Below are 17,530 nucleotides of genomic sequence, written 5' to 3'. Positions count from 1 at the left end.
TTGCGCACATTGGATGTTGTTTGCTGTAATAACACACAGGAACGCATCATTGCTGGTTAAAATCCCTGAAACTCCCACACTGAGGAGAATGAGGACTTCTTTGCTCTCAGGGGAGTCTGAGAGCTGCGGCTCATGACAACATTTCACGTGATTCCCATTTTTTAAAAACGTAAGTAATCTACCCCTTTCTGTGCAGGAAACCCAGGCCCAATCCCAATAATCGCACTTCCATCCTTGCGCCCTTCAATTGCGCGATCCCGACCAAGGGTGCAAGTGCGTATGGTGTCCCGATTCTCAAGTGTGCAAGTTGATCACGCCCCTTTTGCACCCTTGATCCGCACTTCACCCAAGTCCGCATCAATGTGGACTTGGGTGAAGCTACCTCCAAGACACCAACGTTGTGTCGTGAGTCGAGTTTGAAGGGAAGTAGCACGAAGTCATGTGAGGACTGATTTCTTGGCCTTAAGGGCATCCTTTGTGCCAGACTGCAGTCGCCTAATTCCTTGTTCTTCCTGCTTGGGCCAAGCCCAAGCCTTCAGATCAAGTGGCAGAAAAGAAAAAGAAAGAAACAAAACACTCACTCATTTAAACCCCTCTGGTCTAAATCCTTTGGATTAATCTGCTTCAATTGAAAACTATACTTTTTAGGTATAGGTAAAATAAATGTGTTTTTTCTTTTTTACAACAAACATTGGCATGTTATTTTATTATTGTATACTTTTAGAAAATTAATTATTTTCTTGTATTTTTAATACCAAACATTAAACTGTTGTTTGTCTAAGGCTGATTTAGCACTTTCAACACTGTTTTTAAGTCATTTTCTGGGACAAATGTTATTTAACTTGGCTTCAGGACTTTTCAGAAGACCTTTGCTCACGACTGGCAAAAACAGGAGTTCACGCATGCTGCAGTCAAACGTTTGGTCTCTAAAAAGCTGTTGTTGTTTCAGAGTGACAGATTGTAATTAGTTACCAAAAAACAAACTGCTTTGTTCATTTGTTCCAGTTGAAATGATGGTCATACCTTCTTTGTGCATGTTCTGGTTTCACTTCTTTCTTAATTAAGTAGCAGATTCCTACAAAGCCCTGGAGACTTGTACTCCTTCAGACACCTCTAGTTCCTTTTTACATTATTTGTGTTTTTGGGAAACAAACTAACTAACCCCCCAGATTTAGTCTATTTTTCTTCTTTTTAAATATCAATCCAACATCTTTGTGCAAGAGAAGATGCTGAAGCTGAACTTGGAGAACAACAAAACTCTATTAGGTAAAACGCTGAATGTTGGAAATGGTGACCAAAGCAGGAAGCTTCACGCACACCCTATCCTATATTAGTGCTTAAAGGCCCACAGAAAACAATGCATGGATCCTTTCAAGTGCACCTCTCTACTCAAGGGGTTTCAGGCAGTCCAATTTTGCCTTTCCATGACTGCAATATTCTCCCATCATTACACACATATATGAATGTCCTCCTGTGCCAAAAGAAAATGTTTTTTTTTTTCCCCAGGATTCTTGTTCAAGCTTCCTCAAGTCAGACTCCTTTTTGCTTAGACATGCTGCCTGTCCTGACGTTCCTCCTCTGAAGGACATTTTCCCTCTGCTTCTCTTTGGGTTTTTGGGGGCTTGGCCAGCCGGCTCACCCTGAAAGTGCAGCAAGCAACGTGTGTTCACTGATGGAGAACTTGTTCAGAAAGGATAGGCTTTGGAAGTGCCTGAAACTGAGAAAACAAACTGCTTTTTCAGAGTTAAAAAACATATTTGGGAGATTTGATTTGACGTTTTTCTAAATGAACAAGGTTGTTTACTATTCTTTGGATGACAGGACAAGAGCCAAGTCTTTCAAGCATGGAAGAACCCCCCTCCACCAGTTTACATGGAGTTTTACTTCTTCAACGTTACCAATCCCGAAGTGTTGTTGGCAGGAGGGAAGGCATCTGTTCAACAGATTGGGCCTTATACTTACAGGTAAGTTTTTACCTTTGTGGTGTAAAAGAGACAAATAGTTACGGAAAAAGCAAAGATTTGAGCATTTTAGGAGGATTCAGTTTTGTTTTTGTCTGAACTAACTGAGCGACGTTTGGTCCTCTTCAGAGCACAAGAAAATGTAACTTTCCTGGAAAACGGAACCAAAGTTTATGCCCTGAACCCCAAAACCCGAAGAAGTCTGCTGGTAACCCTGAAGTTGACCTCGTCAGGACCATCAACATCCCACTTGTGGTGAGACAGTGTGTCTGCACTGCATTGCTCTTTGGTTTGACCGGCTTATGTCTGATCCATTTGACCAATTTTCTCCTTCTCGGTTTGTCTTCGTAAGGCTTTGATGAATGACATGGAAACCTTTTCCTTTATTCTGCGAACTGTGGTCTGTATGTTTGTGGACAGCCTGAATGTCAGCCTGTTCATGACCCGCACTGTCCATGAGATCCTGTGGGGCTTTAAAGACCCTCTTCTAACGAAGATCCACTCTTTGCAACCCGAAGTGGACGAATATTTTGGGCTGATGTGGAAGGTGAGGTTGTTGTTTCTGTGCTGATGTTTGAGAGGTTGCCAGAACAACAACGAAAAGGGAAGTTGGTGGTAAAGTCATTGAAGTGCTGATGGAACGCAGTCATGCATCCGTTTCCAGACCAACATCAGCAGCTTGTCATTAAGTAAGAGTAATCATCCTCATTATCCTAAAGTGCAACTTTATATTAGATGATTAACAAAAAGTGAAACATATCCTGTTTTACATCTTATTTTCAACACAGTTTCTAGCATTTTGTGTTTCCACTGTTTCCTGAACTGCTTGTCATCAAGGCTACTTTACCTGTTTTTGCACAGAAAAACAGCCTTTACAAAGAGGGACTTGGGAGTAATGAGAAGATTGAAACATGGAATAGCCTGAGGTAAAGTTTCACATCAGCCAACACCAACTGTTGAGCTCAGAGGACACTTTTTTGTCAGCATGTTGCTCCCTTTTCCCACTTTACATGATAACCCCGTTTACTTTTGTTGCAAAACTTGCATCCAAAAGTCCAAGAGGTAAGCCTTTGCTCTCTGGTTTTAACCAGAGCAGCATTGCAAAATAAATATTTGGATACCCTAAGTGAGCTAAAGTATACTTTAGATGGTTGAAAGTAGTTTTCCTATCTCAAGTACAGTGGTCCCTCACTATACAGGTCCTTTAAAAAAATTAACATATTGTGATGAAGTTCATTATTGTCTGTAATGTACTGATAAACATTAGACTTTCATATATATTAGATTCATTACACACAACTGAAGTAGTTCAAGCCTTTTTTTGTTTCTAATATTGATGATGTTGGCGTACAGCTCATGAAAACCCCAAATTCCTATCTCAAAAAATTAGCATATCATGAAAAGGTTCTCTAAACGAGCTATTAACCTAATCATCTGCATCAACTAATTAACTCTAAACACCTGCAAAAGATTCCTGAGACTTTTGGTTCATTACTCAAAACCGCAATCATGGGTAAGACTGCTGACCTGACTGCTGTCCAGAAGGCCATCATTGACACCCTCAAGCAAGAGGGTAAGACACAGAAAGACATTTCTGAATGAATAGGCTGTTCCCAGAGTGCTGTATCAAGGCACCTCAGTGGGAAGTGTGTGGGAAGGAACAAGTGTGGCAGAAAGCGCTGCACAACCAGAAGAGGTGACCGGACCCTGAGGAAGATTGTGGAGAAGGACCGATTCCAGACCTTGGGGGACCTGCGGAAGCAGTGGACTGAGTCTGGAGTAGAAACATCCAGAGCCACCGTGTACAGGTGTGTGCAGGAAATGGGCTACAGGTGCCGCATTCCCCAGGTCAAGCCACTTTTGAACCAGAAACAGCGGCAGAAGCGCCTGACCTGGACTACAGAGAAGCAGCACTGGACTGTTGCTCAGTGGTCCAAAGTACTTTTTTTGGATGAAAGCAAATTCTGCACGTCATTCAGAAATCAAGGTGCCAGAGTCTGGAGGAAGACTGGGCAGAGGGAAATGCCAACATGCCTGAAGTCCAGTGTCAAGTACCCACAGTCAGTGATGGTCTGGGGCGCCATGTCAGCTGCTGGTGTTGGTCCACTGTGTTTTATCAAGGGCAGGGTCCATGCAGCTAGCTATCAGGAGATTCTGGAGCACTTCATGCTTCCATCTGCTGAAAAGATTTATGGAGATGAAGATTTCATTTTTCAGCACGACCTGGCGCCTGCTCACAGTGCCAACACCACTGGTAAATGCTTTACTGACCATGGTATGACCTGAACCCCGTAGAGAACCTGTGGGATATTGTGGAGAGACACAAGACCCAACACTCTGGATGAGCTTAAGGCCGCTATCGAAGCATCCTGGGCCTCCATAACACCTCAGCAGTGCCACAGGCTGATCGCCTCCATGCCACACCGCACTGAAGCAGTCATTTCTGCAAAAGGATTCCCGACCAAGTATTGAGTGCATAACTGAACATAATTATTTGAGGGTTGACTTTTTTTGGTATTGAAAACACTTTTCTTTTATTGGTCGGATGAAATATGCTAATTCTTTGAGACAGGAATTTTGGGTTTTCATGAGCTGTACGCCACAATCATCAATATTAGAAACATTAAAAGGCTTGGACTACTTTAGATGTGTGTAATGAATCTAATATATATGAAAGTCTAATGTTTATCAGTACATTACAGACAATAATGAACTTTAAAGTCATAATTTCTTTTCATTTTAATGTGATATTCTAATTTCAAATACAAATACGCACAAAGGTGTACCAGCAATAACATTCCTGGGTCTCCCTGATCAACAGGAAAATGTCGTGGTGGCCCTCCAGCCAGAGCAGCGTGATCAGCGGAATGGAGGGCGCGGTCTTCCACCCCCTTATCAACAAGAACGAGCTGCTGTACATCTTTGCAGCTGAGCTCTGCCGGTACACACGTGCTTTTTGTCACATTTGTTTACAGTCAAAGCATTCTGGGAGTAGGATGACTACCTTTGAGGGTTATGGTAGGAAATACCAGCAGTGACATTTACTCACCAGTTCAAAAAGACGTGTGCTGTTACAGCTTACGACAAGGCTGGCAACCAATGAAACGCAGCAGGGGTGATCAATCTAGACTGAGTCACTAATGAGACGTTTTGCTGCCATTTAAAGGAGTACTTGTTGTTTTTCCTTCTGAGTTCAATCCACCTGACATACATGAAGGAGGTGGAGGTGAAGGGAGTTCGGGCTTACCGCTTTGCTCCCCCTGCCGACGTGCTCATGAGCCTCAACAATGCTGTCGCCTGCATGCTGGAGATGTGTCTTGGCATTGGGGTGCTGAAAGTTGGCGTTTGTCGAGAAGGTATGACTTTCCTTCCATCAACCAGTTAACAATATTAAGAAGTTTAACTGAGTATATTATTAAAACAAGGAGATACATCGCCCCAGCTGCCTTTGAACAGTTCTCCAACCCCCATCCACTGAACAATTAGTTATGGTTACTTTTATTTTTCTATTTTCTATTTGACAGTTATGTTTTCCTTTCTACTGTGTTCATGCAAAAGGTGTTGCTTTAAATCTCACTGGGCGTATTTTCATCTTATAAACCTCCCTTTGTTTTGTTTTACGCCCACATCTCTAGCTTCTCTCACACCCCAGGGTTAGGGTTACTTTCCTGTTTACTGAACTTTACTAAAGTTAATTACTTAATTGCAGCTACTAAGTGTTAGTAACAGAATTATTATTATTATTTTTACCTATTAACAAATAGGAAACTGTTCTGTTGTGGATAATTGTAATGATCTTATCCAAAAGCTTTTTGTGTTTTCCAGTGCAAGATTATGTCTGATATTTAGAAAAGTTACGTTCACTAAAGCATAAAACTTTTTTTATTTTATAGATCTTAGTGAAAATCTTAAAATCTTTCCTGTTTGGCTGTGATACCTTCCTAGAGGGGGCATCAGCTGGCAAACTACAGCCAACATTTAAATATTCTGTTAACTTTATGATCTCTTTAACTTGGAAAGCACTCTTAGTTCATCTGTTTGTTTTATTTTTTTGCGTCTGCTCCATCTTCTTAAACCCCCAGTCAGCTGTGGCAGATGGCAGTTCATACTAAGCCAGGTTCTGCTGGAGGTTTCTTCCTGTTAAAGGGGAGTTTTCCTCTCCACCTTCGCTACATGCATGCTTAATATGGGACCGGCAGAGCCAGTGACTCGATGCAATCTGCACACTATCACTTACAAACACAACTGTATGTTTACTTAATGAGTTAGATGGTGCATCCTGTTATCTTGCATATCCTCTTTTATATGTTTCTTCTTTCCCTTGTTTATTTTAAATGGTCTTAAGCCTGGGCCCACAGAAGGCAGATGCGCTGTGCCACGGAAGCGCCGCGGTTTTGGGAAGCCAAATGGTCACACAGGACTCGCTGAACCGCCATAGTCACAACATCATGTGGGACATGAGAACAGGAAGCGGAAAGTGACTTTTTTGTTTATGATCAGACTTGCCGTCATGTTTTGTGAGACTCTAATTCATAAAAAATATGTAAGTACGCTATTTATTAGAATATTTTGAGATCAATAGTACTTTAAAGTTATTAATATTGTAATCAAGTAGCATTTGTAAGCTCCTCGTTCATGTTTTAGCAGAGGGGTTTGAGCCGTAGAGCCGTTCCATGTCATAATGTCTTTTGTTAAGTACTCCAAAATGTCGTAAACAGCCGCGCCACGGCGCTTGAAATAGAGCAGGTGCCTATCTTCAGCACCGTGGCGCGGACCGGCGTTTCTGGGACGTGGCGTTGCGATTCCCGTGTAGCCACTCTCAGTAACTATAAGGGCTTCTTTTAAAAAGACGGCGGGTGTGATGTGATACAGGGCGTCTGTCTTCTGTGTGCCCCAGGCTTTAAAGGCCATGTTCACCGAGAAACCAGTACTGTTCTTTTTTAAATCAGCGGTGCAGAGCGGAGTCGTGGTGGAGTCGCGCGGCTGAGGCGAGATATTCAAAGATCAGAAATATCGCCTGAAGATAAACTTAGCTGTGGCTCATTTCTACCTCCTGAATCAGGAGCACAAGAGCTTTTTTTCCCACAGAGATCAACACTCATGCAGTACTTTGTTCCAGAAACCACTGTAAATGTGTTGAAAAAAAAGAGTGAACTTGGTCTTTAAGCTGTGAACATGCCTCAATCATGTGTTTGTCTTGTTTGCATCCAGGACTTCCTGTCGTTATGTCTTTCCCCCGCTTTTATCAGGCGGACAAAGCGTACATCGACACTGTGGATGGGCTCAAACCGCAGAAGGAGTACCATGAGACGTACCTGGACCTGCAGCCGGTACCACAAACACTTCTAACATCATCTCACAGTAGAACTGAGTTGATCTTTGAGCTCGTGTTCTGATCCAATAGGCACAAGTTTACTTATTTATTTATCTTTTTTATAATTTATTGTGAATTATTTAGTTAATGGAGCCTGAACTGAGTTAAATGTCATGTTTTTTTAGTCTATTTGAACATTTGTAAGAAAAGATTAAGGGTAACAGTAAAACTTTGGCCCCTTTAACAGATAAATATAAAATACAATCAAGATATAATTGCAAAAGTAAAGGAAGGATCTCCTCTGAATCTCTCAGACTTTAGGGGTTCCCATTCGCTCCTGTAAGAGAACGCAGCTCAATGTCCTTCTGAAGAGGTTCTCAGGCTTCAGGTAAGTTTGCTAAACTCTTGACACTTTGTGCTCTTGTGCTGAGCTTGATGTTTTCCCTAGTCTCCTTGTTCCTCTTCTCCATCCTTCAGAAACATGAGGTACATCCAGAAAACCGTATTCCCCATCTTGTTTGTCAGTGAGGTACGGCTTTCTTCTTTAACACTAATTTTTTGTTTAGTTTCATTTCCTAGCACCCACAAATAAACCCCAAATCATTACACTCTTCTTTCCATGACCCCAGACATCAACCATTGATGACGACTCAGCAGCACAGATGAAAAAGACGATCAGAAGCGGGCCGGTGTTTACCTTCAGCCTGGTAACTTGGTTAAAAGAGTTCCTTTTTCAAACAGCACAAGGGATGCAAGTGCAAAAATACTTTAATTGGTAGGGTAACAAAATAAAATCAATCCATCCATCCATTTTCATCCGCTTATTCAATTCAATTCAGAGAGTGCAAAATGCCGCAGCTCGTCTTTTAACTGGCACTCGAAAGTTTGAGCACATTTCCCCTGTTTTAGCTTCACTTCACTGGCTGCCCATTTCTTTTAGGATTCATTTTAAAATTCTTTTATTTGCTTTTAAAGGTCTTCATGGCCTTGCCCCCTCTTATCTCTCTGATCTGATACAGCCTTACACTCCCTCCCGCTCTCTCAGGTCTGCTGATCAGCTGCTCCTGATTGTACCCAGGACTGAGCGTAAATTTAGAGGAGATCGTGCTTTTGCTGTTGCAGCCCCAAAACTGTGGAACGAACTTCCTTTAGAGATAAGACAGGCCAGTTCCTTATCTGCTTTTAAGGCACTCCTGAAAACACACCTCTTTACCCTGGCTTTTAATACCTTGTGAGATGTTGGTTTCTATTTTTTATTTTATTTTAGCTGTTTTAGGTGATTCAAATGCGGTTTTATCAAGTTTTATCAAGTTTTTATTTTTAATATAGGGCTAGTTTAATTTTATGTATCATGTGTTTTATTTATCTTTGCTGTTTTCTTTCTAGTCAATTGTTTTAATGTACTTTCTGTACAGCACTTTGTTCCTGTGCTGGGTCTTGTAAAGTGCTTTATAAATAAACTGGATTGGATTGGAAGATACTTTATTAATCCCAGAGGGAAATTAGATGGTTGGAGTCGGGTTGTGGGGGCACTAGCCTAAGGCGAGAGGCCCAGACTTCCCTCTCCCCAGCCACTTGGGCCAGCTCCTCCGGGGGAATCCCAAGACGTTCCCTGGCCAGGTGAGAGACATAGTCCCTTCACCGTGTCCTGGGTCTACCTTTAGGTCTCCTCCCGGTTGGACGTGCCCGGAAAACCTCACCAGGGAGGCATCCAGGAAGCCTCCTGACCAGATGCCCGAGCCACTTGGCGGCTTGTATCCGTGATCTGGTTCTTTTGGTCACTACCTTAAAGCTCATGACCATAGGTGAGGGTAGGAACGTAGATCGACCGGTAAATCGAGAGCTTCGCCTTCTGACTCAGCTCTCTCTTCACCACGACAGACCGCTACAACGCCCGCATCACTGCAGATGCAGCACCAATCTGCCTATCGATCTCATGCTCCAGTTTTCCCTCACTCGTGAACAAGACCCCGAGATACTTAAACTCCTCCACTTGGGACAGGACCTCATCCCTGACCCGGAGAAGGCATTCTACCCTTTTCCGAATCAAGACCATGGTCTCAGATTTAGAGGAGCTGATTCTCATCCCAGCTGCTTCACACTCGGCTGTGAACCGCTCCAGCAGAAGCTGAAGATCACGTTCTGATGAAGCCAACAGGACCACATCATCTGCAAAAAGCAGTGACCTGATCCTCAGGCCACCAAGATGGATGCCCTCCACACCTTGGCTGCACCTAGAAATCCTGTCCATAAAGGTCATGAACAGAATCGGTGACAAAGGGCAGCCTTGGCAGAGTCCAACTCTCATTAGGAACGAGCCCGACTTACTGACGGCAATGAGAACCAAGCTCTGACACCGGTCATACAGGGACCTAACAGCCCGTATCAGAGGGCCTGGTACCCCACACTCCCGGAGTACCCCCCACAGGGCCCCCCGAGGGACGCGGTCAAACGCCTTCTCCAAATCCACAAAACACATGTAGACTGGTTGGGCAAATTCCCACGCACCCTCCAGGATCCCCCTAGGGGTATAGAGCTGGTCCAGTGTTCCACGGCCAGGACGAAAACCACATTGCTCCTCCTGAATCTGAGGTTCAACAATCCGACGGACCCTCCTCTCCAGAACCCTGAATAGACCTTACCAGGAAGGCTCAGGAGTGTGATCCCCTGTAGTTGGAACACACCCTGCTGTCCCCCTTTTTAAATAAGGGAACCACCACCCCGGTCTGCCAGTCCAGTGGGACTGCCCCCGATGTCCACACGATATTGCAGAGCCGCGTCAGTCAACACAGCCCCACAACGTCCAGAGCCTTAAGGAACTCCGGGTGGATCTCATCCACCCCTGGAGCCTTGCCACAGAGGAGCTTTTAACCACCTCACTGACCTCAGCACCAGAGATTTGAGAGTTCAACCCAAAGTCCCCAGACTCTGCTTCCTCACTGGAAGATGTGTCGGTGGGATTGAGGAGGTCTTTGAAGTATTCTGCCCACCGATCCATAAGGTCCTGAGTAGAGGTCAGCAGCACACCATCCCCACTATAGATAGTGTTGGTAGCGCACTGCTTTCCCCCCTGAGGTGCCGGATGGTGGACCAGAATCTCCTCGAAGCCGTACGGAAGTCTTGCTCCATGGTCTCACCGAACTCATCCCTTGCCCGGGTTTTTGCCTTGGCGACCACCCGAGCCACGTTCCGCTTGGACTGCCGGTACCCGTCAGCTGCCTCTGGAGTCCCACAGGCCAAAAAGACCTGATAGGACTCTTTCTTCAGCTTGACAGCATCCCTAACCGCCGGTGTCCACCAGCAGGTTCGGGGGTTGCCACCACGACAGGAACCGACGATCCTGTGACCACAGCTCCAGTCGGCCGCCTCAACAATGGAGCACGGAACAGGGTCCATTCAGACTCAATGTCCCCGCCTCCCCCGGAACATTTTGGAAGTTCTGTCGGAGGTGGGAATTGAAGCTCCTTCTGACAGGAGACTCTGCCAGACGTTCCCAGCAGACCCTCGCGATACGTTTGGACCTGCCTGGTCTGACCGGCATCCTCCCCCACCATCTGAGCCAACTCACCACCAGGTAGTGGTCAGTTGACAGCTCCGCCCCTCTCTTCACCCGAGTGTCCAAGACATGCGGCCGCAGGTCAGATGAAACAACAACAAAGTCGATCATCATCGAGCCTTCAAGGACGCGTAGGTCCTTCAGTGTCTGTAGAAAGATGCTGCAGATCTTCTACAAGTCTGTTGTTGAGAGTGTAATCTCTTCAGCCATCGTCTGTTGGGGTAGCAGCATCAGAAGCAGGGACCTGAAAAGGCTCAACAGCCTAATAAAAAAGGCCGGTTCTGTTCTGGGGACGACTGTGGAACCGCTGGAGGAGATAATGCAGAGAAGGATTCTCCAGAGAATGAAGAACATGATGGACGACCCTGAGCATTCTCTCCACAAGACTGTCCGACAACGGAAGAGTGTCTTCAGTCAGAGGCTTCTTCAGTTTGGCTGCAACACTGACCGCTACTGGAGATCCTTCCTGCCAACAGCCGTTGTAATATACAACAACTCTTTGATGACTTGATTATTATTATTATTCTGAGCTACTACAGCAATCAGTTTCCCTCTGGGATTAATAAAGTATTTCTGAATTGAATTGAACCAGCTGACTCCTCCATCCTCTAGCAGGTGCACCACAGCTTCCCCCGCTTGTGTAGTCCCTTTCAGTGTCAGAGGACTTCATAGCGCATTACACTGCAGTATATCATTCATCCATTCACACACACGCTGATGGTGATGAGCTAGCATGTAGCCACAGCTGCCCCTGAGCGCACTGGCAGAGGCAAGGCTGCTGAGGCACCACCACTACCAGCAGGCAAGGTGGGTTAAATGTCTTTCCCATGGCATTTATTCCGACTAGAGAACACTGCAAATGTATTAAAATGCTTAAAGCTGACCTTAAAGTTATGATAGGTCTCATACAAAGAGATTTTAAGTGTTTTTAGTCTTGACAGTTTCAGTACCCTCCAGAATGAGCTGCTTCAGGGCTCTATCACTTATTTAATCAATACATTTGCAGTGGCGAATGAATGGGGACTTTTTGAAAAAGCATATTTTAGGCACATTATTCCTAAAACCAACAACTGAAAGGAAACATAGTTGACTTGGTTCACTTTGGGAGTGTTTATAGAGGCAGCAGAGACCCACATGTCAGCACAAAAAGATGCTGAACACTACAGGTGAGTTTGACATAGTATGAGAATATGTCCCTTTTAACGTTTTTATCACTGCAGATAAATGATCCAGATTTTGACAAGTTTGCAAAAGTGTCACATCTGTTAATAACAAATGAAAAGGTTATTTCTCAGAAGTAAAGAAAGAAAGACCAATGCATAAATTCTGCATAAGCTTGATGTTTCTTTGCAACTTTTCATATTTTTAAATCATTTTCTTGAGCCAGTATGTGTTAAATTTATCATTTACAGAGTTAATGAAAGGCCACCCAGCTCTTATCGCCCCCTGTGGCCAAAATATTCTATTTGCAATTTCAGACTGGCGGCTCAGTTGTGACTTAGGAAAAATCGAGCTGACTCACCTGGCACTGCAGTCTGCTTCCAGCAATCTTCCTGCATGGTTTAGATAATGAACACAGTTGATTTGTTTAATTTAGTGATGGACCGCTCCTGTAGACACTAAGGAAGGCTGGGGAGGCATTTCAGCTGTTAGCTTAAGGTATTAAAAAGACAAATGCATGGTGAGGAGAAACGTTTCACTTTTGGTTTGACCACAGAGAATTAATAACGAATACTAAAAGCAAGCCAAAACTGCCTAGTTCCCCATAGGATACCACCATGGGATACACAAAATGATAAATGCTGCCATGTCAATAAAATGTGCGAAAACAATCTTTTGATGTGTGTTTTTTGCTCTGAAATAGTGAAGTTATTACATCAGTTCTCTCAGGGAGCAAAAAAATGCAGCTCCACTCAGCTGTCATGGTCAGTTATCACTTTGATCGGTGTGAAATGGAACATAGGGGCCTTTAACTGTAATATGACAGAAGTGTTGACATTACATTAAGACTTGGGCTTACAGTAAAGACACACATAAACAGGGTGTTGCAGCAGCATTACAGTAAAAATCACTAAAAGCTTAATTTCTTTAGCTTCTCCTTTGCTTTAGTTTATGCAGTGGATCATTTGTGGATTTGTGTTTAGGGATGACATGCAAATGTCATGAAAAAATTACTAAGAAAATAGCTGTTGATACTAAAATGTGCCCATTGTTCTTTTTATTACGCAATGAATAAAGTTACTTATAAGCGAATCTGCACAGTAGGCAGTACTACACAGCACTTTCCTGTTGGTTTAGTGATATTTGATTACTGTTTAGTCTTTTATTTTTCTTAAAACGGTGACAAAGGCAGCCTATTATGTAATATAAAAAGGAGGAATCCAAATGTATTAATATAACATCTGGTATTTCACAAGTTGTTTCTGCCAACTTTTATGACTGTTAAGCATTAAAGTTAAGCATTTATCTGTTTTCTACCCGATAGATGCCGTGAAATCTTTTATTTTTTCCCGTGTCCTGTCTGGCTGTGAAGCAAACAGAATTGATGTCTGAACGCTGGTGACAAGCCTTACAGATTTACTCTCAGGTGGAGCATCAAAGCGTCTGCTTTAACCCTTTAATGCATAAAGGTCACTACAGTGGACAGGTACTCAAAATTGTTATTTATTTGTTTTTGCTATTAAGCACAGCTGTTGAAGACTATTGCGTTTGAGCCCCTCCATTTGGACTTCAGTGAGTCAAGCCGACATATTTCATGTTCAGAATGCACGCTGTCCACTGAGGTGTACATGTAATAAATAATTTGTAAATTATAAAATTTTACTAAAAATATTTGTTGAAATTTGTTTCATTCACACCTAAAGACGCATGAAAAAAATTGTTAAAAAAATCATGGTTGAAGATTTCATAATTTCAAAGGGTTAATGTCACGCCTGATACTTAAAACTTTATTGTTATTGTTTTTGGATGCTTTTCAATTCCGACCAGACACGGAGACAGAGGTGAAAGAAAAATATGTCCCTGAGGAAATATAAAATATAAAATCAATCGGGTCTGGGTGCGGGCCTGGGGGCTCGGGGTGTGGGGGTGGCCGGCCCTGTGGGGGGATCTGAGCGGGGCCTTGGGGGTCGGTCCTGACATGTATGCTGCCGGGGAGAAGGCAGGAACATGCAGCAGTGCCTGACTCGGGTTCAGGGGCCTCAGGTAGACCTTGGCTCTTCTGCTGTCCCATCACAGGGGAGGGGGAAGTCCAGGAGGGGGAGGACCCAACCTTACTTGGATGTCCTATGTCTTATATATTCTGGAAGTTGTGCAAATGCATGGATGGGCGTAGATATTCTGCTGAGGTGGGGCTGGGTTGGTGCCCTTGGACTCCGTGAAGCTCTGTAACGCTGCTGCTTTGGGCCCTGGCAGGATGGGCTGGGGTCTCCATGCTCTGCGTGGCAGTTTGACAGCAGAGGTGCCTATTTGGGCCAGTGGGGGAGCTGGGTCCCTGGAGAGGTATCTCATGATCACACAACACTATATTGGAGCAGGCGGAGGGAGACTTTAGCCCTTTTCAGACAGACATTCTGGAACATTTGTGGACAATTCAATACGGTTTTTAACTGGAACTGTGTTTTCAGACACACCACTTTTGTACCGGAACTTGTCCTTTCGGCTGCGTTCACACAGCAGGGAAAAGTTCCAGAAGTCTGACGGCGGCGGGGGGTGGTGGGGGGAGAGAGAATCGGACTCATGTTAAGAAGAAGAAGAAGAAGAAAATATCATTTCTATAGCGCCTCTCAAGATAAAAAATCACGAGGCGCTTAAGCATAATTCTGCGCACATGAAGACGCATAAGAGACCTGGATGATGAAGCTCAATGGTTAAAGGAATCACTGAAGCGGTGTGAAGCGCTCCGTCACGCGTCTAGGCGGTACCGTAGGTGGGGCCTTTGACTCCTCCTCCTGGGACTTCTTTTGGAGATATAGATCTTCGTCTCCCCTCTCCCTGCCACACCTGGTGTGGAGTGCGGTGCCTTGGTCTGCCTGGGTCGTGGCTCCCGGGTCAGGGAGTTTAAGATTTTTGGCATCTGCCTGATCAATCCCTGTGGCTGCCTGGTGGGGTCTGGGTCCCTGGGCTCTGCTGGGTCCCCAGCGGGGGTGGTTGCCCCTGGGTCCGGGTCATTGGGTCCCGGGCTCGGCCAGCTAGAGGGTGGGAGGCTGCGGGCGGGCCTGTGGGCTTGGCACCGATATCTCCCGGGACTCTGCCGGCTGCTGGTTGTGGCCCCCCGGGGCGATCCTCTGCCCCTTTCGAGGGGAGCGGGGGCTTTTCTGGTCGCAGTCTCCCTGGAGTTTCTGTGTTCTGGGGCAGCTCCTGGATCCCTGGGACTTGGAGCTCCCTCCATCTCCTACACATCTTTGGGGGGCAGATCTGTGGCCCCTCACACTCTCTATTGGACGCTCCTATAGAGAAACCTTACATAAACAAGCTTTTTCTCTTGTCTCTTTCTGCAGGTCTAGAAGCAGACTCTTGTTCATTGTTTATTTTTGTGGACCCCCCCCCCCCCCCATCTTTTGTCTCTTCCTTTCTCTTTCACCTCTGTCTCCGTGTCTGGTCGGAATTACAAAGCATTCAAAAACAATAACAATAAAGTTTTAAGTATCAGGTGTGACATTAAATATATATATGTGTGTGTATACATATATATATATGTATATAAAATCAACATTGTTTTAATTCAATTCATTTCAATACAAGTTTATTTATAAAGCGCCAAATCACGACAAGAGTCGTCTCAAGGCACTTCACATAATAAACATTCCAATTCAGGTCAGTTCATTAAGCCAATCAGAAATAATGTTTCCTATATAAGGAACCCAGCAAATTGCATCAAGTCACTGACTAGTGTCAGTGACTATACAGCAATCCTCATACTAAGCAAGCATAAAGTGACAGTGGAGAGGAAAACTCCCTTTTAACAGGAAGAAACCTCCAGAGAATCCTGACTCAGTATAAGCAGCCATCCTCCACGACTCACTGGGGATGGAGAAGACAGAGCAGACACACACACACACACACACACACACACACACACACACACACACACACACACACACACACACACACACACACACACACACACACACAAAGACAAGTAATGTGTCTATGGTTACATTGTGATTTCTTAGTAAATATTGTATGTGGTGAGAGATAAACTTTATTGTATTTATCCTAGTGGATCTATAGTTAAACGGGTAAACTAGTAGTAGCACATCCAACGTCAAGGAAAGCAAAAAGTTATTATCAGGAGAGGGAGAATGTTTAAGTGGTTAGCAGCAGTGTGCTAGTCGATGGCCCCCTCCATGAGGCCACCACAGCTCAGCAGAACATCGTTGTAGCTTCTTCTGGGGAGAAAAACACTTAGAGAGAAAATAAAGTTAACAGCTGAAATAGCAGGAAATAATACAGTTAAAGAGCAGATAGTAGAAGAAAGCAGTAGAGTGTGGAAAGTGGTCAGTGTGTCCTCCAGCAGTCTAAGCCTATAGCAGCATAACTACAGAGATAACTCTGGATAATCTATCCTATTTAGATGTAGGCATGTTGGAGTCAGGGCAAGGGAGAGCTGTCTTTACCGACTGTACACTCCACCTCCCTCTACTCCCCCACTTGTCCAGATTTAGGCTAACATCAGATTTTAACTATAGGCCCTATCAAATAAAAATGTTTTAAGCCTAGTCTTAAAAGTAGACAAGGTGTCTGCCTCACGGACTAAAGCTGGGAGCTGGTTCCACAGGAGAGGAGCCTGATAACTAAAAGATCTGCCTCCCATCCTAATTTTAGATATTCTGGGAACCACCAGTAGACCTGCAGTCTGAGAGCGAAGTGCTCGGTTAGGAACGTATAGAACAATCAGATCACTGATGTATGATGGAGCTTGATTATTAAGAGCTTTATATGTGAGAAGAAGGATCTTAAAATCTATTCTGAATTTAACAGGTAGCCAATGTAGGGAAGCTAAGACAGGAGAGATATGATCTCTCTTTTTAATTCTTATCAGAACTCTAGCTGCAGCATTTTGGACAAGCTGAAGACTTTTAACTACATTCTGTGGACTTCCTGAAAGTAATGGATTACAGTATGTCATGGTCTGCGTCTGCCCCTTCCTTCATGTGCCTCCTTGTGTTCTCCATCCCTCTCTAGATTCCCTTTTGTGTCTCTTGGCGCCCTCATGTGTCCTTTGTCTGCATTTCAATTAGGTGTCATGTTGTAGGCTTTAAAGTCAATTCCTCCAAGGTCCTATGTCATTCATTCATCCCCAGCCCTCTGGGCCTTCCTTCACGCTCTGTAGCTCCAGCCTCTTTGTCCCCAGCTCGGTGTGTGTCTGTGCCATTCCCCTGCTCAGGGTTTGTGTGAGTGTGTATGTGTGCGTGTCCGTTTCCTAGCTCATGGTATGTGTGTATGAGTTTGTGTGAGTCAATATGTGTATGTGTTTGTGTGAGTCCTTCCCTCAGTTTTAGGTTTAGTTTTACTGTAGGTTTAAGGTTATCTGCCCTCCATTGGTTCTGTTTCCCCCATTTAGATAATTGGTGTCACCTGCCTTCCCTCCAGCCCTCACTCCACACACCTGTTTCCTTAATTGTTCTCCCTGTGTATTTAAGCCCTGTCTTGTCTCTGTTTAGTGTCGGTCCATTGTGGTAATTCTGTCAGTCTCTC

General features: G+C 44.4%; 1 protein-coding gene across 1 annotated transcript in view; it reads left to right on the top strand.

Annotated features, from left to right (window-relative positions):
- Window positions 1–8,751, top strand: part of LOC107394351 (lysosome membrane protein 2) — a 12,892-nt gene extending 4,141 nt beyond the window's left edge. The window contains 11 exon segments of the mRNA XM_054731689.2: window positions 1,822–1,964; window positions 2,091–2,149; window positions 2,152–2,216; window positions 2,314–2,508; window positions 2,823–2,887; window positions 4,783–4,902; window positions 5,154–5,317; window positions 7,173–7,291; window positions 7,590–7,663; window positions 7,753–7,804; window positions 7,905–8,751. Coding sequence (XP_054587664.2) covers window positions 1,873–1,964; window positions 2,091–2,149; window positions 2,152–2,216; window positions 2,314–2,508; window positions 2,823–2,887; window positions 4,783–4,902; window positions 5,154–5,317; window positions 7,173–7,291; window positions 7,590–7,663; window positions 7,753–7,804; window positions 7,905–8,054 — 1,155 coding nt within the window. The 5' untranslated portion in view covers window positions 1,822–1,872 and the 3' untranslated portion in view covers window positions 8,055–8,751.
- The last annotated feature ends 8,779 nt before the right edge of the window (window positions 8,752–17,530 follow it).

This window comes from Nothobranchius furzeri, chromosome 17, assembly GCF_043380555.1.
Source record: "Nothobranchius furzeri strain GRZ-AD chromosome 17, NfurGRZ-RIMD1, whole genome shotgun sequence".
Taxonomy (NCBI): domain Eukaryota; kingdom Metazoa; phylum Chordata; class Actinopteri; order Cyprinodontiformes; family Nothobranchiidae; genus Nothobranchius; species Nothobranchius furzeri.
Note: the sequence above shows the minus strand (reverse complement) of the source record. Positions and strands in the feature narration are given on the sequence as shown.